This window comes from Bombus fervidus, chromosome 2 (genome assembly GCF_041682495.2).
Source record: "Bombus fervidus isolate BK054 chromosome 2, iyBomFerv1, whole genome shotgun sequence".
Lineage (NCBI taxonomy): Eukaryota > Metazoa > Arthropoda > Insecta > Hymenoptera > Apidae > Bombus > Bombus fervidus.
This window is the reverse complement of record NC_091518.1, coordinates 7,519,474-7,543,660: the sequence shown is the minus strand read 5'-3', so window position 1 is coordinate 7,543,660 and position 24,187 is coordinate 7,519,474. Positions and strand designations below refer to the sequence as shown.

At 30.2% G+C, this 24,187-nt stretch overlaps 1 protein-coding gene across 12 annotated transcripts in view; it reads left to right on the top strand.

Annotated features, from left to right (window-relative positions):
• The window catches only part of Cyc (basic helix-loop-helix ARNT-like protein cyc), a 101,842-nt gene that overhangs the window by 66,004 nt on the left and 11,651 nt on the right, over positions 1–24,187 (top strand). For all 12 annotated transcript variants that reach the window (XM_072018306.1, XM_072018283.1, XM_072018290.1 and 9 more), the window contains 4 exons: positions 2,795–3,032; positions 14,431–14,523; positions 15,660–15,777; positions 21,800–21,982. In XM_072018306.1, coding sequence (XP_071874407.1) covers positions 2,795–3,032; positions 14,431–14,523; positions 15,660–15,777; positions 21,800–21,982 — 632 coding nt within the window. The remainder of the gene's footprint in view (positions 1–2,794; positions 3,033–14,430; positions 14,524–15,659; positions 15,778–21,799; positions 21,983–24,187) is intronic.

Below are 24,187 nucleotides of genomic sequence, written 5' to 3'. Positions count from 1 at the left end.
TGAAGCCTTTCTGAGGTCGCGTTTCTACGCAGAAACTACAAAAATTTTACATGGATAGAATAATGGCACTACTTAATACATAGTAGAAGATCATTGAACAGAATAGTACATATTTAGTTTAATTCTCTTGTTACAAAGTGTTGGAATTAAGTTTATAGTTCATACTAGAAAAGACCCAAAACTTATCCAACAATCCAACATATATACTGAATAGATGATATCCAATTAAGAGCGTAACAAACTGTTTTTACATAATTTATTATACATAGAAAAAATTTCTTTAAATTCATTGATCCATTGAGATAATTGGCAAAACGTATGTATAAATTACTTGTTTAAAACCTCCCTAAATGTGATTCTTATGTGTTTTGTACTCATTACAATTACGCAAAGTACAAAAAGTTGTTGAAACAAAAGATATCTAAATTTAGTAGTACTATCCATATCTGTAATGATGTTAATTTGTACGTCATCCTATTTAATACTCTTAGGCTAGTTGGATACCTTATATATATACATATATCATCAAGAAATAAAGTTCCGGTGCACGATAAGCTAATCATAAGCACGATAATACATTATTAACTCTTAAATGTTATCAAAATTTACCAATAAAAAGTAAAATACCCAAGTAGAAACAGGGACCATTAGAAGATTCCTTTAACTTCTCTGAATCTTTAACCACTAACAAGAGAATCAGTTATTAATTAATTTTCTCTCTCGCATTGATGATTACAGCATATAAGTAAACATGGTTGCGTAAGAACGTAAGAGTGAAAAACGAAGCTTAATCGATACCTAGACAAGGATTAAAATCATATTAAAATGTGTAATACACGATTGTTGACCGGACTTATAGTCCAGGGCATTACAATGATCGCATGTTTCTTAAATTGATAAAGCGGCGCGCGACCCGTAATCCAAAACTGGTTTCTTGTAGCCGCGACTTCCGCTCGGCAATTGATCGCTACAGGACATGAATGCGAATTCCTGTTAGACAAATCACCGATGTTCGCTCACAAAAGCGCCGTTTATTAGCTGAATCGCCTTTATAATTTATTCACCGTGAGACGGGTCACGACTCTGAAGAAGATGACAGAGGCTTACGAGGAAGAAGAACGAGAAATTTAATGTAGCAATGACCTCTTGCGATTTTTTCGTCATCGACGGATCAGCTATCGTGAGGAGTTTCTTACATTTTGGTATTTGTTGTTACTATATTCTTGGACGTTGAAGATATACATACATTCACGTTCATAAATATTAGGACATTTGTTTGGCTTCGTTAGAAACATAATAACTGAAATATAAAATTCTATACCTATGTAGCAAAAACTTTTAGAAACTATTACAGATTTAAGTAATAAGAATTATAGAAGAATATAGATTATACACGTCTGTGGATGTAGAAGACGTCGTTCGAACATTTGGAAACGTTCCAAAATGTTTCGCTAAAAGTATCCTTTTGTTTTTAAGACGCAAGGTGTATTCGAACGACGAAGACAGGAGAGTGACGAATGTGTACGTTACTATTATTATATTTTATATCTTATATGTTATATATTTTATACCTCATCAGTGTATTTTGCTCTTATAACTAGTTACTCTTTATAACTAGTTCATAAATCTGAATCCTATAAAAGTTATAAAATTATACAAACATATAAATTCCATTGAAAAAATTTCAGGTGAATTACACAGAAAACTTTCTGACGCTCGTCCAAAACTTACGGCAGAATACACGTACAATAGGAAAATGAATAATACGGATGTGAAGGTTGAACAATAAAATAGAATTCGAGGATTACGATATATATGCACGATAAGAGTTTTAATACGACAATAATTCGCTTTGATAATTTTCTAATGATCATATTACATAATTCACAAGGGTTTTAAGACTCGTAAACGAAGATTTCGAAATTGTTTTCTGAAATTGAGTATATTGGCAATAGAAAAGATAGAATAGAAATAATATTTTAAAGATGGCACGAAAAATACTCTAATGTCTTTGAAATTTTGAAATCTATTAATTCGAATTATATTTAGCTTGCTGCATAGTATATTTGTATATATGCTGTAGTATATTTAAACTTATACTACTTTATCATAAGGGTGAATATAACGTATAAGAAGTGAATATTCCATTAATTGTTAAGGTTTTTAAGAAAATTTGTATAAAGCTGCTGTAATAAGAATGTTGGAATTAATAAATTCCACAATATGGACACGAATGATTTATTTGACCACTCAACATAATTAATTACAATCGGATATCATTCTTGCGAGTTATGATTTATGACTCATAAATACACTCTAGATTTTATTTCGAAGAACTGTGTTATTAATTATAAAAACATATAATTTTTCAATTTAAATCTGGATTTACAGATAATTTTCCCCACAGATATTCTTTGGATTTGGAAACTAATCCGTTTGAGACGGATATTTCTTTTGAAAGTAACTATATTTCATTCTGATTAAAAACAATGTACATATATCGGAGATAGATTTTAAAATAGTTCCATTTATCATGGAATCGCATGATTTCATATAAATGAGTTTCAGTGATGTCAGGACATCTTTAACAATCTAGCAGTTTTTTTAAAAATTACTTACTTTGCGCTAGATTATCTCATTAGATTGGAAAGGATTAAGCGTCAGTATAAAAAAATGTAAAAGTTCATTTAGTAATAAGAGCTATATTGAACCTAATTCATACTGCTATCTTTCTCAAAATCACTGAATAATGGAATATATATGCTAATATTTTCTGTTTCGTATTATTTTCTAGGCAAAATCACAGCGAAATCGAGAAAAGACGAAGGGACAAGATGAACACTTATATCACCGAGCTTTCAGCCATGGTACCAATGTGTCACGCGATGTCTCGTAAACTCGATAAACTGACTGTGCTGAGGATGGCTGTGCAGCACTTGAAAACCATATTAGGAGCTGTTACCTCATACACGGAAGGTCATTATAAGCCAGCGTTTCTCAGCGATCAAGAGCTTAAGACGCTTATACTTCAAGTGAGTTCAATCAAAAATTTACTATCCCTTCACCAACTGATGATAGGCTTTCATTCTAGAAAGTTTGTTGTTTAGATCTGATGTAGAATGTAGATGATGTTTGGTTCAATTTAATCCAAAGATGCCTATCATCAAACTATAGGTGTTTGCACCTTCATAGAAAATTTAAATATACAAAAATGACTAGGACATATATAATATATAAAAGATATACAAAATGTTCAAAGTAAAACACTTGCTATAATATTTAAGGAGCGAAACAAACATTTCTTTAGATTCCATATTTTACAGCTCTACTGTAGTTCGTACAAATATAAATTTATATAAGAATTCGCTGCTTAACTGTTATTCTTTGGGAAGGATGATAGAAAACTGTAGATTAAAATTCATGTGAACAGAACTGAAGAAACGGAACCTAAGCGGAGATTTCTTTCACGTGTTACATATTATAATGAATATTTTACATTGAAAATATTTTATATATTTTTACGTATTATATACATTCTGTGTATCTTTGTATCTTCAAATGTTTCAAAATCCGACATCTGTCTATTATATTTTGCGATTTTTGTAGCACCGATCAGGCTACCCAATGTTCTTCTCTTGTGACTTTTCACATCTACATCACTAACATCATACAATTCTGCAAATTAATATTTCAAAAAAAGTGACAATAAATAACGCTATATAATAATGGATTACACGCACGTGTGTACTATCCTTAGAAATATAAATCTTAGCAACATCGCATCATTTATTTCACTGAATCTAAAACTTAATGAAATGAATCGAATGCAAGTAAAATGATTAAAAATTGAAGGTAATAGCAAAGTAAATCACACTTTCTCTAAACGTGAGTTTGTTGTATTGATTTATTTCCAATAAGCTGTATTAATCATAGAAAAGTGGTGGAATTCATTCTTCCCTAAATGAAATCCAGATAACGTGATGAAATCAATTGTTGTGCTGAATATTTTGTGTTTACATCTATTTTAGACAGCGAATTACTCAGATTGTTAAGTATCAAGATTAATCTGCCTTTACTCTCAATTTGTGTTCATATAAGTGAAGTTACCAGAAATCATTTGAAATCAAGCAATCTAATTTCAGGTATAGTTATCATACAAAGAAAGTTACTCAATTTAAAATTATTCTTTGAAATAGAAAATAGATGTCTAAAGTTACGCATACCTAAATTTGAAGCACAATCAGTTTACATACAGAAACTAGTCTTAGCAAGCGTGAAACTAGAAATAATGAAATAAATTATTGAAAGATCGTGGAAATATACCCGTAAGAGTATATCAAAGGATTACGACCCTATATAAATAAGCAATGTGACGTTGTAATTTCACATCGATGACCTCGTGCGATTCAGCAGATGAATATTTCTAGTGATGCAATGCAGACAAGTATACGAACTCGCTATTACATGCTTGTGTGTTACATCATTAGAAATAGAAACATAAACCTGTCGAATGCGAACAACGTCACTAATGCGAAATCGCAACGATGTCTTTCATCGCTTGTTCACCCTAGAAATGCTGTAGTATTGACGATTATAATCGATAATTATCGATATACATATTATTGATAACTTATTAATAGACTATAGTATTTATGCATTTTCAGGAAATTTAAGGTTCCAAAAATCTACAAAATGCATATAATATACAAAAATATATAAAACGTTCAAAATGAAGTATTATGATCTTTAGCAAATACTTAGTAGACAGAACTGTTCGAGTCCCAAGATGCTATAATCTTGAATTCTATAGACATTTTTTGCTTCTCCCTAAAGCGACTTGGGATTAAGTAAATAATTATTATGTTCATAATATTATTCCTTTACGGTATCGAAACTATGATCAACTGTGCTTAAAAACGACAGTTATAATTATAATATTCTTATTTCTCAGAAAAATGCAGGATAAAGTTTGTTTTCTCAAAAAAGTAAAATGTGTTCTAAACTTCTGAACGGGAGTATAATCTTGAATTCTGTAGACATTTCTTGCTTCTCCCTCAAGCGACTTGGGATTAAGTAAATAATTATTATGTTCATAATATTATTCCTTTACGGTATCGAAACTATGATCAACTGAGCTTAAAAACGACAGTTATAATTACAATATTCTTACTTCTCAGAAAAATGCAGGATAAAGTTTGTTTTCTGAAAAAAGCAAAATGTGTTTTAAACTTCTGAACGGGAGTGTACACTTTATGCGGTCAATTAAATTCAATTTACCGATATCTCGACAATATTATCAATATAACGAGCTATTCATAAAATTTCGATACTATCAACATTTATTAATAAGAAATCAGTATTAATAATAGCCAGAGATTAAATACTAGAAGATGAGAAAATACAATCGATGACCGTGAAACTTCGACAAATAAAATATTAGAAAATTTTTTCCTTAATCGTTAAAGATTTCAAAATATCGTCATTAAAAAGGAAAAAAGAACTAAATAAAAAGGTACTAATAATGATGACATAATACGCACCGAGTCGCGGTTGATAGCGTTATTACGACGATTGCAAAAGGCGCGCGAAACGACTATCGTTCAGGTAAAAAGCGACCTCTGAAAGCGACCGATTCCGACGATGAGATTATACGCCATTACTGATTCCGTATTCGGAAAACCAGATAGCAGATACGATTGTGCATACCATTCAGGTAAGACTTCCTGGTATTTCAGAATCACTTGCGTAATTCGAATAGCTCGATTTGTACGCCGCACCGCGCCGGCGTACAAGATACGCTGACAATTTCCTTTAACTTTTTCATCCAGTAGAATGATTTTTCGCTATAAATCGTCTGTTTTCTCAATAAAAAAAAGTGACGCGGCCGATTTACTTGGCGGCAAAATTGCAATTTTCTATCAAAGGGTGATTAGGTCGCGATCCTTTACTCGAATAGTTACACTTTCGTCCTCGTTGGTGAGTTCGGTTTCCCATGCGAGTTCGCATGTGTGATCGCGTTAAAGCCAAAGTCATTAATCCGCTAATTGGAAGTAATGCGGGGGAAAAGTTTTTGCGTCACTTGTAAAAGGCCGTCCGTGCGTTTTGCAATCGGTTCGTATGAGGCTGACTCTGTGTGTCTAATAGCCGTGTGGCTAACCTTTCTCCAGCGTGCTACACATTTTTCACAGAGATCGGTCTCGTGACGGGTGAAAGAGAAGGGTTCGAATCATGTAGATGTGCAATTACGCCGTTGATAATACGTTTGCTCTTGCCGCTTACATCGATCGCGCTTCTGATGATCGATTATCGACGGATTTCGTATCATCAAACAGGTTGTTATTTGTTAATAATTCCTGTGGAACCAACCATCTTTGTGGCAAATATTCTGCAATTAAACTAGGAAATCATATTGCTATTAAATTACGGATCCATACGCAACTTTATATTTTTCTGAACAGAAATAAACGAAAAATAGAGTTTACGCAGAAATTTGTTTTGTTCAGTAATTATCATAACGACTGTAATATTTTATGTTTTACATATTTTTATAATATACATTCTATACTTCCTTGCATATTTTTATATATCTACTAAATTATTATACATTATTATGCAAAATACAAAAGTTTTAGGACACCTACAGTACTAATCTAATAATGATAATTGAACATATTTTTAAGAAATGTTTTTCCGCATAATGTTATATAAAAGTGAACCGTTAGATGTTCACTTTATGGTGCCACTTGTTTTGTAATTTTTCCTGATTCGCAAATTTTACAGGTTTAATTAATGAAATTGTAGATCGAAGATTCTAATATTTAATAATATTTTGAATGATATTTTAAAATACTAAAAATAAATAGCATAGGATAAGTTGGTTGAAAAATTATTTGACAAAGTTTTCGACAAAACCAAAGCAGATGTCTTCAACATATCAATTATTTCGAATTAAGCATTTTTTTAAACAACACTTTTTAAAAAGCAACAGCTGATTAAAAAAACGTGAAATACCTTTATATTCGTTTATGAAAATAAAATGTTTGGTAGATGACCTGAGACTTTCGTATAGTATTAGGTTGTCCGAAAAATTTCTTTCGTTTCATAAGGTGATAATAGATGAACGACAATTTCTGTTTTATATTATTTTACAGAATTAGGTATGATCCATTTCGTTCTATTTCTATTATTATGTTCGTGCATAATTCAATAAACTAATATAAAACAAAAAACATTGTGCGTCTATTATTTCCTTATAAAAAGAAAGAAACTTTTCGGACAACCTAATACTATACGGATCATTACAATGGAAAAAAGGAATATTATCTTACTTTAAAAAGTAATTACTTGAAAATCGTTCTCGTAATTAGTTAAATAACTAGTCTTAGGGATTTTTGAGTTGTTATTTGATTTTTACATGACATAAGAATAGATATCGGGCAAAACAAACTTTCATAACATGTTACATTACCTGTCAGTTAAATGTTAATTAAAGTACATTTTTATCGCGCGTGCGATAGGCAAATTTGAAATACAAAAAATTGTATTATATAAAATATATAACGAAATGCTTCTTCTATAAAAGAAGAAAACAGAAGATAAGAAAATATCCGCAGCAGTCGAGAATCCAGAATTATTTAGTGATTTTCAATGTGGTAGGTATTAATTCAGATCAGAGACAATATCATACGAGTACAAGTATACATACATACGACTTTACCCGACTCATAGACCAAAATCTAAAAAACAAAAAGTCTTTCTTACTATTAATTTAAATGTCATGTTTGAACTTTTCAATTCTATTTCCATTATTTTATGCTTATGGTGGTTATAAAACCACTTAATAAATTTGTTTCATAGATCAAAAAGTATATGATTTTTGTTCTTCTATTTACGTATATTATACATACTTGTAATCTAGTTTATTAAAAGAAATTTATATATAAAGAAATTTTTAACGATATCGGGTTCTAAATATACAAAAGCGCTGTATATTGATAACAAACTTTGCAAGAAAACCTAATCAAAGATAATACTTCAATTTCTGAGAAAAAAAGAAGATATTAATCGTAGTTTTAAATACTAAACTCTGAAGCGTTTTATATGCAACAAAGATTCGATTTTGTCATTGAGTTTCTGTTTTTTATTCAGTTTTTTAATATATTAGTGTTTAGAGTACCGAGTGAGATAAATGGAAATTTTCATTTCGATAAAGTCATTTAATACTATATATATAGCAATTATCTCATTATTAATAGTATTTTACGTGTTAATTATAAATTAATTGAACTGATAAACGAAAGGTAACTCTTCCTCTTATCTTCGTGAAGTATAGTTATCTTACTATTTTTATTACTTATCCACTTCCTTTATCACGGGTGACTCGCATTGCTTGGCTGCTAACTCAGCTCGAAACTGCAACTGAATTCGAATAAATCATGGACGAATACCTTATAAAATTGCAAAAAGTTCGTTAAAACGTTTTCGACGCCAGGGAAACTTATGGATATCTCCCTTGATCCTCAAACGACAAAGACTGAGTCAATTTTGCTTCATGTAGGATAGTTTACGTTTATTACTTTCTACGTTACATTTACATGTTATTATTTTATCAGACTATATTAAATTTAATTGTCACACAAGGATAACAAGCTTCTTAGTCCTGTTCTTCGCTTTATCGCTACAAAGTAAAATAATCAACTCTCATTAGAATAATAATCCAGCTTTCACTGAACGAGTGGTAAACTCTTATCTAATTTCCAAGCTAAATCAACTAACAAAATAAAAAAAAAAAAACAAAATAAAACGGTATCGTCGTTTCGGGTACAGAGACGCGTTGTACAGAAACTGCACAACACGTACGTCGATCGAATACATCGCTTGTGAGTCTCGAAACTTTAAGAATGAGTCTCGTAAAACGGAACGGGCATAGTTGCTTTTCACTCTAGATTCCGTCACGCGACTGAGCACAGAGTTCGTGTCGGTGGCTGGTGAGCATTTTTCATTGTCGCGTACTAGTACGTAGATAGGTTTATCTTTTATCGGGACTTTCCTTTGCTCTATCCCGACCAGCTCGACTAAATATTCGAACGAGTGACCACACCCGGCATACCAGCTCGGATCGACACCGGCTCCATTATTATCCGCAGGAACTTTCATTGTGAATTGCTCCACGTTTATTACCACCGTCGATACCACTAGTATCCGGTTCACGGATAAATTAACATTTCTACTGTGCGACGGACGTTAACTATAAATCCTGCATCCTTGACGGTTAAGATCCAGACGTTAAGTTTCAAGACAATAAAATCGTTCAAAGCCTTTTTATTATCGTGTATTGCGTGATGATTGGACCACAGATGTTTGTGCAATTTCATTTTCTTATTAATGTAACACCTCCCCCCTAAAAAAAAGAATAAAACCTAAATAGAGAATTATTCCATCCTTTAAATAAAAAAAGTATTCTTTATAATATTTAGACGTTAAATGTAAGCTCTGCATCCTTGACGGCTAGGGTCCAGATACCTGCTGTTGAACGACAAGTGATTTTTCATTTCCAATGATTTTAAAGACAATAGAATCGTTGGATGATTTCTTCTTAGTGTATAATGCGTGTTTGCATTCGAGCATGACAATTTGATTGCACATGCCTGTACAATTTTATATTTTTTTGAACGTAACCGAAAAAGAATAGAAAGTAGATAGTTGTTTCATCCTTTACATATTGCAATAAGTACTTTTTTCTTACATCTCATCAACTGTATGGTTATTAGTAACGGATATTTATTTTATTAGGATACAACTATTACTATATTATTATATTATTTTGTCTATTATTTTGGTTTCTTTAACGAATTCAAGCAAATTATAAATTTTATCGTTAGAAGAATGAAAAGTTAGAATTGTAACTGGATTACCATACATATAACATCTAAACTACAGTATATGAATTGCGGTTTTATAGGTACAGCACTTGAAAAATTTATAAAAATTGTCGCAAATACAGCAAATTCAGCCATCCCTAAAACCTTTATTTTGTTTAGATATATTAATATGAAAATATAATTTCTATATGTACACTCTCGTTCATAAATATTAGGGTACTTACAGAAAGTTAAATAAACTAAAAACATCATTAGGAGATTATGAAAACTTTTAAGGATTATTATCTCATTCGAAATAATAACATAATACAATATTATAATAATAATTTCATAATTTGCAATAATAATAAAATTTATCTTTCTCTTTTCATTACCTCTGCCCCATCTTCGTCACATTACTATGACCAATTTTGATATAATTTACCTATTTAATAGGATTCAAGTTAAAGAATCGTAGGAATCCACATTGTATAATTATTATGATTTATTACGTTACGATAACTCTTCCAAATAGCTTTAATTTTTGCTATATACCTACATAGTATATTAGATCGCAACCTTACATGAACACAAGATTCTAATTAATTAATAATTATCTCCATGGTAACGTAGATTAATTTTCATATTTTATATTGAACTAGCAGGTATTCTAATAATAATAATGAACGGGAATGTGTATTCTCTGCCGATAAATTTGTAGGAGATAATCAATAGACAGAATTTTCAGTTAATCGCAGAAAAATAACATGTCTGATATTTAATCAGAATCGTGATCAAATATGGATTTATTGGACATCAAACTATTAAACGGGAATTAAGTTTCTTTCATCCAGGTATTTTTGTTTATTAACGTTTTATATCAAAGAGCATCATAACATGCAATTATAGAGATACGCATCTTCAGCCCATAAACGTTACAACATCTTTCCGAGGAGTAACAGGGAATGCAACTTATCTCACGGGACATCTGTCGATTAAATTGATTGATACTGCATCATAACCATATCTGCGATGCCATTTAAGTTCTGCAAAGGTTTTCTCGGCTTATAGTTTGGTGTTTAAACGAAACAAGTTTAGTTTCATTTTATTCAAAAATATTAACTGCGTAACAAAGAAATTGCTACAGAAAATTATTATAGAAAAGAAATCATTGTGCAGTTTTTAAATGTTATTACTAAACAAATCCTTCCGCAACGAAGGATTCTTTTCGTCAATCTTGATATCTTTATCTTACTTTATATGCTATTTTTATTTTGCAAGTATTTTGTACGTTATTTCTTTCTTAAATATAATACTAAAACTCAGTTCTTGTTATTGTTTTCGAAATTTAAAGTTTTAAGAAAGTTGGTAGGGAAATTTGTACAGAATTTTTTATGTTATTTCCAATAGAAATTATTTATATGATTAATACTTAAAGACAGAAGTCATGCAAACAGCAAGCGATATGTCAATGATAATTACAATGATAATAGTAATCAAATCACAATAATTATTGATCCACTTTTTCAATAATTTTTTAAATTAAATTATGGAAACACATCTAATCTCAATAGCAAATTTTATCTTTAATCTACTAAATTATATACTTCATATTTATACTATAACAGGTGAGTTATGTAATGCGTTAATATATGTTTCGAAACGATGCCAAATATCAACCCTCGATTTTTTAATAAAATGGAATAAAAGCTAATTATTTTGGGTAATCAATTTTGATGAGATAGACTGCTAAATGAGTAAACTCTGCCTTCCAATTTCTTTAAGTAAAGTGATATTTTTTGTTTTATTATTTATACGGCTATGATGGCGAATACTCTCTGTAAAAATAAATATGTTCTGCATTCAGAATTATTTTATTAAATGTTCAGACTAATGTGACACGTTGAATATGTGCAAATAGTATGAATAGAAACATTACGTCATTTAATAATACCAGTTGAAAAAAAATGAACGGTATGTGTGGTTAGTACAAAATTGTTTATTAGCAGATTACAGCAAGACTTTCATCTCTCATGACACGGTAGAATGAATTTGTTACACAACCTAATATAATCACGTTAAAATGTAATTTTAATCTCAACTTAGGTCTTCCTATGTTCAATCGCAAATAACGTTTAATTTCAACATTCGTCTCAACATTCTTCACTGCACTAGCCAAACTAATATCTTGAGCAATTACCTCCTACAACCATTAACGAGAAAAAATAAAACAAGGGAGACTATGTTTAGCAAGAAATCGTTAGCAACAATCGGTTGAAATTGATCAGACATCCGGTACGACGTGTACAACTTTTGCTTGTTACCCTGAAAACCCGACGCGCGTGGATCCTTATCGAATGATCGCGATAGTGCGAGAGCAACAGCGCGTCAATGTTCGTATGCGTATCGTCAATCTCCTTGGCTGGTAAGCCAGCCAGACTAAGTGCGTTGTCGTTGCGTAATCGACATTTGCGAAGCCTGTGACGATATATCTTCGGTTCTATACAACATTCATTAACGTCCGTACGCCCCTATGTACTTAAACCAGTCCATTCGCCGTTACGAGATTCACACAATTTACATGCGATCGAATTTCACGTTTGCGATCAGGATGAGTCGCTTCGGGTATCCTGGTGTTCCATTTGGAAACACTCGTCGTTGGAATCTATTCGATTTTCAGATTGACTTTTACCATCGAGTCGAGAATAGATACGGTTAATTGGTACAGAATGAAAGATGCTATCGTGTATTTATTTATTTAACCAGTTGTATTAGGCGTCAAACAATGTATGTGGGATAGTAGAAAGATGAAACATTTTCAGAGAAAATCTTACAACTATGTAAAATAGTTTTACTTTCGAATCTTCTTCCCGTAACCTTTAACAAATTTCATTGATTGATTACTAACGTCGCAACAACACGATTAACCAACATGATGTCAAGTTAGAAAAATCTTGAAACTTCCTAACTTAGGAATGTATCATTTTAAACCTTTTTCAAAGTTAGCTACTAAGGGAAGATATCACTGGATATATTCGTTTATTTAATCCTTTCCCATCAGATGATATCTATTTGTTCATAGAAGAATAAAGGATATTCCCAAGGAAAATTCGATAATCGTGTAATTTGATTAATTTTATTTTTGAGTTTTCCCATAGAAAATGTTGTTGATTCCTGAATTTATTTTACGGACGAGTAATCACAAGTACAGTGTCAAATTAGCAAACTCACCATACGGTTTTTAATTCAGAGATGTTTCCTTTCAATATGGATTACATACTTGTTCTTTTCAATGTGTATATATTCGCGTAATTTACATCTTAATTTCTTTGGTACAAATTTTATGTTTTAGACGTTGATAGTGCAAGTATTGGCTATTAATTCTATAATTTATTAGACAAGTTTCTGTTAGAAAACGGTTCAGGCGACACAAGTTAGATAGTATTTACATACACGCAATTTCTTTTTCATTATGCGTCAAGGTATTGATCAAAAAGCCATAAATAAACAGTAAATAGGTTTATTTGACCTAGAAATTCCTTCTCAGAAGTGATTTTAAGGAATTGGAATTTATTAAAAGATTGATAGATTTTTAATAAATTAAATACCCAAGTACATGTTAATAAACTCTAAATTATATATTAAATGAAACATTATTATGTAGATGTAAAAGTAACATGATTTATATATCTATTTATTTATTTATTTTATTTTATCTATATCTCTTTTTTCTATTCCGATACTAGGCGATTAAATTGTTTTACTTACTTCAAGGTTTTCTTATCTTATAATTTCCAATTTTACTATTAACTACTCGGTGCATTTTCAACACTCTTAATTCAAGTTATGTTATATAGTCGACAAACTGTATAAAAAGAAAAAATAGCTTTATATTTATTATAATAGAACAAAATACAAGTAAAGTAAATATGTGTTATAATATTTAAGTAGTGAAATAAATCTCTATTTAGATTCAATAACATTCATAAAAATATGAATTTATAGAAACATTTGTGTTTCACGTATAATATATAGAATTCATAAGAAAATATTTTTTTATAAAATACTATTATTATCAGGTGTATAGATTTTCCTATAGCTTTATTAATATGCAAAAAAATGTACACTTTTTACGTAAAATAGAAATTTAAGGGTAAAACGTTAAAAAATATAAAAAAAATTCTGTCGTTTAAAAAAGAAACAGCTTACAAAATAAAAATTTTAAATAATTCTCTGAACTTGTAACAATTAAAATCGATATGAATAAAAGAAAAATATTTATATTCTCAATATGTATCGTCTAAACAATCTCTCCAATCTTACATTACTTTATTTTTATCTTACAAAAGAAAATTTGCTAATTTACAAAACACTTCTCCATTTATAGAGTTCATTAAAGTTAGAACATTTATCAAATTACTAATTCGTTGATTTCTTTTTTCAAGCCCAGAAAATAACTTCAGATAATTATCAATAACAATATCCATCGATTTCCCATGATATTCATTGCATAATCACAATTAATATTTGATCTAGGTGACGTAATCAAAGGCGCCTTCTCTTGTTTCAGGCTGCGGAGGGTTTTGTCTTCGTGGTGGGCTGTGATCGTGGAAGAATTCTTTATGTATCCGAGTCTGTTTTGCAGACACTCAATTATTCTCAGGTATCCAGTCTCTGTTTCTTTCGATACACTGGTAATAAAACACGAGTAATAAAATAAATTTCTTCAAGCGTTATATTTAAAATAGAAATAGTATACCTAGTAATAAAATAAATCTATTCTCTGGGATCTGTAAATTGTGCAATATAATACTGTCCGTAACGAGAGTTTTCATATACATATATATATGATGTCTAGCATATATGTTCTCTCATTATTCGCGACAATTATAAAGAATTTACAATTGTAATTTTATCCACATTATTTTTAGTATAAAAATTAAATTCCTGAGCGGCTCCAAATCCCTAAAGGCCTACCAGGAATTTTTCCAAACTATCTATATTCTATAATAAGGCTATCTTTATTAAAATACGATTCCAACAAATTTCACAGTAAAGTTAACATATTTGAAAAGTTAATTAAAATTAAGAACACAAATAGGATTGACGATACTAAGAATGCTGGAAAATTACTTTAAAAACAAAATAGAAATTACTTTAAAAGTAAACCAAGGAACTCAGAAAATATTAACTTAGTCTACAGATTGAAATAACAAGATTGCGGAAATATAATCTCTTTCTTATCATTTATTTGAATACTTTCACATACACGTAGTGCTATAAAATGGTTATTGTTACTTCATATTTATATTATAAATATATGTAATAAGTATATAATAAGTTATACTATATTGCCCAGCTACAGTGTACGAAAGGTACCATGAACATGTGGCTAACATTGAAAGTAAATAGAAAAAATCTAAAAGCTTGCTAAATTTAAAATCTCACTAAACTTTTTAAAAATGTGTCAAAATAAACGATTTTCCCTTATTACATTATTTTATTATATAAATGCTTGTAGAATTTGATAGAAAAATATTATGTAGAAAAATTTGTTGCATTTACATGTTCAAGATGTAATACATTTTTTATATAGATAATCCTTTTATAGGATGTACAAACAGTTTTGTGAATGATTATATGTCCACAGTTTCCTAAACAATCAATTGCAATTCTTTTCTTCCTTTTACCTGGGCCTTGGGGATGAAGTAATTAGTAAAATGTACAGTTTGATACCATGAAAATTTTAAGTGTAGAAAGACTGTATATTATAGAAATGAATTTTTTATGTCTGCACAGGGTGACCTGTTGGGTCAAAGTTGGTTCGATATCCTGCATCCAAAAGATGTTGCCAAGGTGAAGGAACAGTTGTCCTCTTCGGATCTTAGTCCACGCGAACGATTAATAGATGCCAAAAGTACGTACCAATGTTACACGATTTGTCTGTGTCCACGTGTTAACACGCTTTGACTGTTAAATAATCTCTTCACTTTATTTTAAGATCCTCCGTATTTATATCTAGCAAAAATTACTTATTATAACTTGTATCGTATATTTGAAAAATATTTTCTCACGTAGAATTTGGATAATTTAACCGAGAGAAATTTACAATAGTAATATAAATTAATAACATATATCTTCTTAATCTGCCAGTGTTTAAAAATACAAAGTTTCTTAAGATAATAGTGTCGTTTAGTAATGTTAAAAGGTAAAAATTATTAGGTAGAACAATCCAAGAGAAGCTGAAGTATCTTTATTGTAAGAGCAATTTAATAATACCTTGTTTGATGCGTTTATAATTTTATGGTAGGTTTAACAACTTAATCATACACTTCTCTTAAACGCTCCTTTTAATTTAACGTTTCCAATAAATTGGTAGATCACGACTTCTAACACGCTTGCTATTATTTATAACGATCCATTGTTGCAATTCTCCATAAACAAAAGTACAAAAGTTAAAATGGTCTTATTATTATCAATAATATCTCTTTAGAATTTTACTAAACTTTTACCGAGCTTTGATCGAATCAAGTGAAACAAGTAGCAAATGCTTGAAACGCGTTTTTAAATCTTCCATTTATAACGTTTATGTCTGAACTTACAATCTGCAATCGATGATCAACTAACACCACTTATTCTGCTATAGAACAGTTACCAATTCGACGAACTTAATTTATACATTTTTATCGTGGTCATTAAATCCATAAAAACGAAGCTGAAAGTGTACAAAATCTATTTCAAACAATTTATCGTTGAAAAACGAAAATACTTTAAAAGAACATCGTGGAGCTGAGCAATAAATGGCAAAAATACATTATTCGATAAAATGTTAATTTTAGGAAAATATCATTGATATGAGCTGCTTAAAAGTCTACTGATCTGTTCGATAAATTGTAGAATGCAGGAAACTAACGACGTTGCAGACATTATCTTTTGAAATAGAATCTTAGTTGTGATTGTTTCTGTAAATATGCAAAACTGGACAAGATAAACACACATACAAAATTATAGTGCTATATTGCTATTAGCATTTACTGCATTATCCGTACATTTCAATGTTTCCGAATATACTTAATACATCAAATACAAAAATATATAAAATACGTAGAAGATACGACAACTTTGTTCAAATTTCACTGCTTTATTAGCGTCTGTGAAAATGCAAATTTACATAAATATTAATTCATACGTAAGAATTTGTATATTTTTAATATTCATATACTCATACGATTAATATAGTAGATTTCTTTTTATTAGAACGAAATCTTAATTAGTATCCATAAATGAACTCCTGATGATTAAATCAAATTATTTGGACGTAAACTCCTATCGTAAACGAAAGATCATACGTAATGGTGAGAATCAATGAACTACTATTATCTACATTGCTTATGCCTCGATTAATTCGGATAAATGGAGTTCTTCTAAAATAAAAATTGTCAAATGTACAAAAAGTCTAATTGGTCAATTTGATCTCTATGAGGCTCACGTTGCTCACAGGTTCTCCTTAAATCGATACAAAACTTCCGATCGACTCAATATATTACTCAGAAACATTTTAGAGAAATAAGAAGCACGTTAAAGGCGAGAAAGCAATGCTCCTTCAAAAATATCATAATCCTGACGAAATGGTTTTTATCAGTCAGCTACATGCGTCGACTTTCCCCTCACGAATCCATTAATTATGACACCTTTCGACATTCCCTCGGTCGGTTCCAGGACCGTTAAGTACTTGTTGCTCGTCAATGCGAGTTACATTCTGATAAATGTCAGTCGTTCGGCAGCATCTGCCTGTCGATAAACATCTTCGAATTAGCGCCGCGAGATAAGCGGCTTACGAAAGAAACTCGTTTAAAGGAGAGAAAAGCGGTATTGCTTATGTGCTGCCAGGATCTCCAGGATGTTACGTGCTGGTACGATTTACGCGCGGATGACTTCGAGACGAGGTCTCACGGTCGTTAATCATCGATACTTGTTGCAAAGGAATTAATAAACCGGGGTCTGAGCTGGAAAATGGTCGGTATCGCGCATTCGCTGACACTTTTGATGGCTAATTGATCAAGTGTCGAAGCGTCATTATAACGGTAACACCGTAAGAATGCCGGTAATTGCGAGATTTGTATGCAAATGACACACGAGTATCTGCCATCCATTGCGTTTCGAATAAAGATTCGAATAAAGTAATTGGTCGAAATTATGCATATCTATGTGTGTATGCGTGTGACTTGGTTTTGCAATATTCTTGCTTATAGTAACTTGGCTTTATTAATGAAGAATAAAATAACGTAAGAAATTTATACAAAGCCGAATACTGAAAATTCTAAGTTTATAACATTTTAATTTATGAGAAAATTGTGTAATCGTATTTATTAAATTCCTTCATAATAAACATAAGATAACAAAAATGGAATTCATGAGATCAAACATAGTAAATCAAATTAACGATAAGATAAAATTTCTTCTTCTTTCGATTTCACTCCGTGAACTGCGTAATTCTCAAAAATTCCGTACACCCTCGTCAAATTTCTCGTATCCATAATCAATCGTATGTCCATTCATCGCATCTTGTACACTATCTCATACGCAATTCTTATTTATATATTTCTTGTTATATGTATAAATACTATATATTTCCCCTCATATTTCTCGTAACAGTATGTGTAGGTAAGCAAAAGTCATTTTCATTGTTATTTCGCTTAGATTCTTTTGCTTTAATTTTTCTATTTATCAACTTTTGTCTTTTACTGTTATTGCTAGAGAATTACACAGTAATTTATGAACGATAGAGTTCTAAAACAAATCTTTTACGTGACCTTTTTGCCCTGTATAATTGTGCCGCAAAGTGTATGAACATAATCTCCTGCTTACAAATAAATACCAAGGCGAAAATGAGCGGTAACAACTTTTTCAATATAACATAGAGTTAATATACACTCTTCGCCAAAAAGATAGCCCAGGTGTACTATCTTTAATTTCTCAACGAGGCGTGTAGAGTTTTTCGTCTGTAACGTACAATATCAAAATATTATGAGCTCAGGATATGCGGCTTGTTAGAAATAAGTCACAATGTCGTAGATGTTTGTATACAACAAAGAAAAACTTCCATACTGTAGTATTGTAAACTATTATAATCAGTTTATTTACAATGAATGGATTAAACAGTAAACGATGGTTATTTAACATGAACTAATCACAACAACATATTATAATTAAGACAACTAGATAATTAATTAGTAACTCTCGTCACCACGGATTCAACTCTCTCTCAAGAACGCTAGCAACACTATCTCGATAACTCAATCCGCGCTCTCTGGCTTCTCAACTCATACTGCTGTTAATTCGTTTATGTCCCTTAGCAACCCCTTATCTTTTGTCTTAGTCCCACCACGCACATGCTCAGCAGCCGCTTGTTTATAATTCGTATGACACCCCCCAGACCCTTCCGCAATGCTACAATACTAAAGTCGAAATGATAGCACACTCTGTTAATATGTTTAGAAATTGCTCAGTAGTTCATGATCTATCAACGAGTAAAGATTACAGTACAATATTATATAAATTTGTAAGTATGGGACGCGGAAAAAGATTAAACGAGTCTGAAAAAAAGCAAATTCTTGAACTAAAACAGCAACGGTTATCAGTAGCAAAAATATCGAAAGTAATAAGAAGAAGTCGTAGAGTAATACACAGTTTCTTAAAAAATACTTGGTATAGTTTTATAAAATTCAAAGTAAAAAAATTTTTAAGTAACCAGTTGCGTATTAAAAATTTGCAAATTGTCTCGCGAACGAAAGAAAACAACACCTCTAATTGTTTTCAAATTGTAGAGGAACATTCTTAAGAAAGGGAATTAGTATGCGATGTATTATGGAAAGTGACGAATACAGCTTGACTAAAGAAAACATTGTATACAACATTAATGCGGCTAGAATACGCGTTAACTATATAACACTCAAGCACGAGCGTCAACAATATAGATATTTAGACAGTCATGATACTTTTATGACTGTAAATTCCAGACTACATTATACCATATGCTGTTATGTATTGTATCGGCAAAAGCTTTTCTGCTTCTGTATGGATATTATCTATTTTATAAAAGTTTTCATTTAAATATGTATAGAGGTTTACGTGTAGAGGATGGTTGGTCGGTGAGGTTTAACGACGAGATAATTCGTTGTTGAAACCGTCGAGTATATTTAAAATGATTAAATAAATTAATATACAGACAATATTTGCTGAGATGCTCGTACTAACGGATTCGCTAAGACTGTATAAGTCACAAAATAAGATCGCTAATGACTCGTTAATTAGATCGCTGATAATTCATTGATAACTGAACTCTTTTCGGTTGCGTCTGTTTATTTATATTGGTCGGGGGAGAGCCGGAAAATTCGAATTCGTCTTCGTTCGACGGTTGCACGTAGCGGCGACATTATTTTGTCCGGAGTTTATTTATTATTACATTATGTGCATCCCAACGATATTGATACTCCGAGGCAAAACAGCAACATGATTTGAATTGTCCTGTAGCTCATGTGCCGCTACATATGTATACCTATATGTGATAGATGGACATTTATTTAATAATAAATTTCAGTATCAGAATTTTTAATCAAATTCGAATTAAACTCAAGTTACAACATAGCATAAATTTAAAAAGTTCAGAAATTTTACAATAATAAAAAGAAATATTTATATATAAAATACGTCATTTAAAAATGTATAATGTCTTCTCATCAGAGAGCATCTCACATTTTTGTAATTTATAGGAAAATTAAGTAAAACATAGCAATAGAATATAGTAATAAAAAGAATTAAAGTTTAAATAATAAAAAATAATAATTAACACGTACATTAAAACAAAACATAGTAATACAAAACTAAAGTTATATTCGCAGAATTTTACATGATAAGCGTTGTAAGCTTAAAACTTGAAACCACTATAGACAGCCCCCCTAACACCAACCCTAATCCAACCCACCTATGCCACATCTTTCGGCCTTTCGGGTCCTGGATTAATATGCACTTACCTATCGACTTAATATTTGCTTATATGAATCACGTCTTCGAACTTTACATTTCTTCCTTCTGTCAAGGCCGATTTAGCTACAACTATGCGACACGCATCATGCACATGTAACATTTCCCCTCGGGAAATTATGCGAAGAACTTGATATTTGCACGCGTCAATACTATCGCGAATAGAAAAAGGAAACGAAAGCAGCTTTATATTTTTGAAAACGGATTTTATCATTCTCTGTAACACAGTCATCGAAATTATGATATGATTATATTCAAAAATATAATGTTTCACAGAATTTAAATAAAATAAGTGACAACAGATACGTGTTCGTTATCGCATCTTCGTTTAAATAGAATTAATTTCTTCTGTATACAGTCTCCTTTAATTTCTTTTATACGTTTTGCTCATAAAAACAGGTATATGTCTTCCTTTGTGAAATTGATTAAACTCAAGAAAATGTCGAAATAATTTGTTTTCGAGTAACTTGAAAACATGAATGCAATCAAATTATTTGGAAAGATAAAATCATTACCTGAAAAAATTTTAATTGAGTGAGACACGAAGTAAATACCTAAATTGCTAATTTGAACTCCTTGACAGGATAATAAAATAACAAGGAATTTAGAATGAACGATATAGAAAATAATTATTTCTTTGCCAGTCAAAATTTCTTACATTTCCAAGATCAGATACGATAAGCATGCATCTTCAGTTTCTTATAAATAAATATTAATATTCGCGTCATGCGTAATGACATTTAAGATGTGCAATTTATAATACTATGTTTCACGATTGCCTTTTTCGATCTTTCTCAAACTATTTTCTAAACTTGCCTTTTGAACAAAGTATAAAATTAGACAAATGAATTAGCATTAAAGAATAATATATTCAAATTTGTTTAACATTGTTTTAGCGATGTTACCGGTGAAAACTGATGTGCCTCAGGGTGTATCGAGATTATGTCCTGGTGCACGAAGATCTTTTTTCTGTAGAATGAAACGAAAAGTCGAAGGTGTTCGTTGCAGTGAATTACAAGTGAAAGAGGAGACTGATACTGCTGGCGGATGTCATCGACGAAAAAAGCAACAAAACGTCGGTAAGTATTTATGCATTATAAAGCGGTATAAAATAATTAGACCACAATTACTAAATGTATATTCTTTTTTGCAATTAATCAGGAATATATCGGGGGACTTGTGCAAAATTTACATTGTCCTTCGTCAAAGTAAAATAATAATTATACGTGTCAACTTATTTCTTACACTTCAATTCAATTTTATACTACATTGTATATTTATTTTATTTTATTTTTATTTACAAACATGGTAAGGTATGTTTCTATTTACATGTACATATATTTATACACTGAAATTTGATAACTCTGGAAGTAAAAGATACGATCACAACAATTTTGAAAAACCTATTCGTACAGAATTGTATACATATACTTCTAGTAATTTTAACAACAGGATATTTTATTCTTTTACATAAAAAAGAATGAAATATAAATAAAATCATAACTGTTAAAGATATGTATTGCTGAGAAAAAATGTTAAAAAAATATCGATAAAATGTGTACAGTATCGCTAGTCCTTTGTCATCAGTCCTAAGATCTTACAACTTGAATATTTGCCGCGTGATTTATCAAAGGCGAAAAGTAGACGCTACTTCAAAGACGGGTAAAAGAATCGCTTTACATACCTTCTCCTTTCATTCTTTTTCACTACTTTATATTTTTTGCTATATACAAATATGTATTCTACTTTTCAAGATTAAGAAATTATGAATTATGTAAAATAAATTAGAAGTATAATAAGTGCAATAGCCAGGAAAACAGAAAGAATCCTTTAAGAGGACATAAGATATTTTCATATAAATGCTGTTTCTTTAACCATTTCAGTCCTTATAACTAAAATATTAGTCCCTTTTTACTATTATTATTAGTCCCTTAACTAAAATTTTTATAAATGATATTTATAAATATTTATAATATTATTCGTGTTTTTTATACAATTTTTCAAAAAATGTATTTCATTATACAATCTATAGTGAATACAAATTTTCCATATATCCCATAGTCCCACACACGAGATCATAAATTCTATATATTCTATAATAATAATTATTATAACTGAAATATTTATAAATACTATTCATAAATATTTATAATATTATTCGTGTTCTTTATAGAATTTTTCAAAAAATGTATTTCATTATACAGTCTATAGTGAATACAAATTTTCCATATATCCCATAATCCCACACACGAGATCATAAATTCTATATATTCTATAATAATAATTATTATAACTGAAATATTTATAAATACTATTCATAAATATTTATAATATTATTCGTGTTCTTTATAGAATTTTTCAAAAAATGTATTTCATTATACAGTCTATAGTGAATACAAATTTTCCATATATCCCATAATCCCACACACGAGATCATAAATTCTATATATTCTATAATAAAAATTGTTCCTTTCTGTCAGTTATAACACAGTAGAAGTGAGATTATATCCTTGTAGCTAAAGAAATTGGTGATAATTTTAAATATTTAAGAATTTCTATCATATTGTTACCGTTTGCAAGGCAGATCTTCTGATTTTTGTATTCTGGTTTAACACTAATTAAAAGTGATACAAGCATTCCATATTTTTCTGATTAATACTAAAAATAGAAGTTTTATTTTAGAATTTAACAGTTGTTGCGATATCTCTTGTCAAGTTTTTGTTTTACATAATACCTTAATTTACTGCTCATCATTAGTTGACCGTGCACGTTTATTTTCATTTTTAAAACAGGCTTTTTAATTACCGAGTGACTTTAACATCTACAATTAAAATTAAAAAGGTTGACTTCATTAAATATCATAAACTAGTTTTGCTGTAATTAACCATTAACGATTTGCATACAAACAACTAAAATTCAATTCTGTCAAAGCAATTATTTATAACTATAGCTAATTCTTTGTTATGCCGTAAAAATGATAACAAAAGTGTGTTTTAGAATATAAATTGAAAAAAGAAATTGTAAAATTACAATAAATAAATAGTTGGTTCATGTTCGCATAAACTTTTAGGCAATTTTCTCAAAGTTGTTATAATGAATGAGGAAGCTATTCGAATAAATACAATCGTAGGAAGATTGACTAAAGGATGTCGTCGTTTTAATGATTCAAATAAACATATAACATATATAAATAAGAAAAACATTCAGAAATTATAACAAAAATAAAAAGGACAATATTTCATGGTACGAGGCATCTATTGCAAATTTATTATTAATATACATGG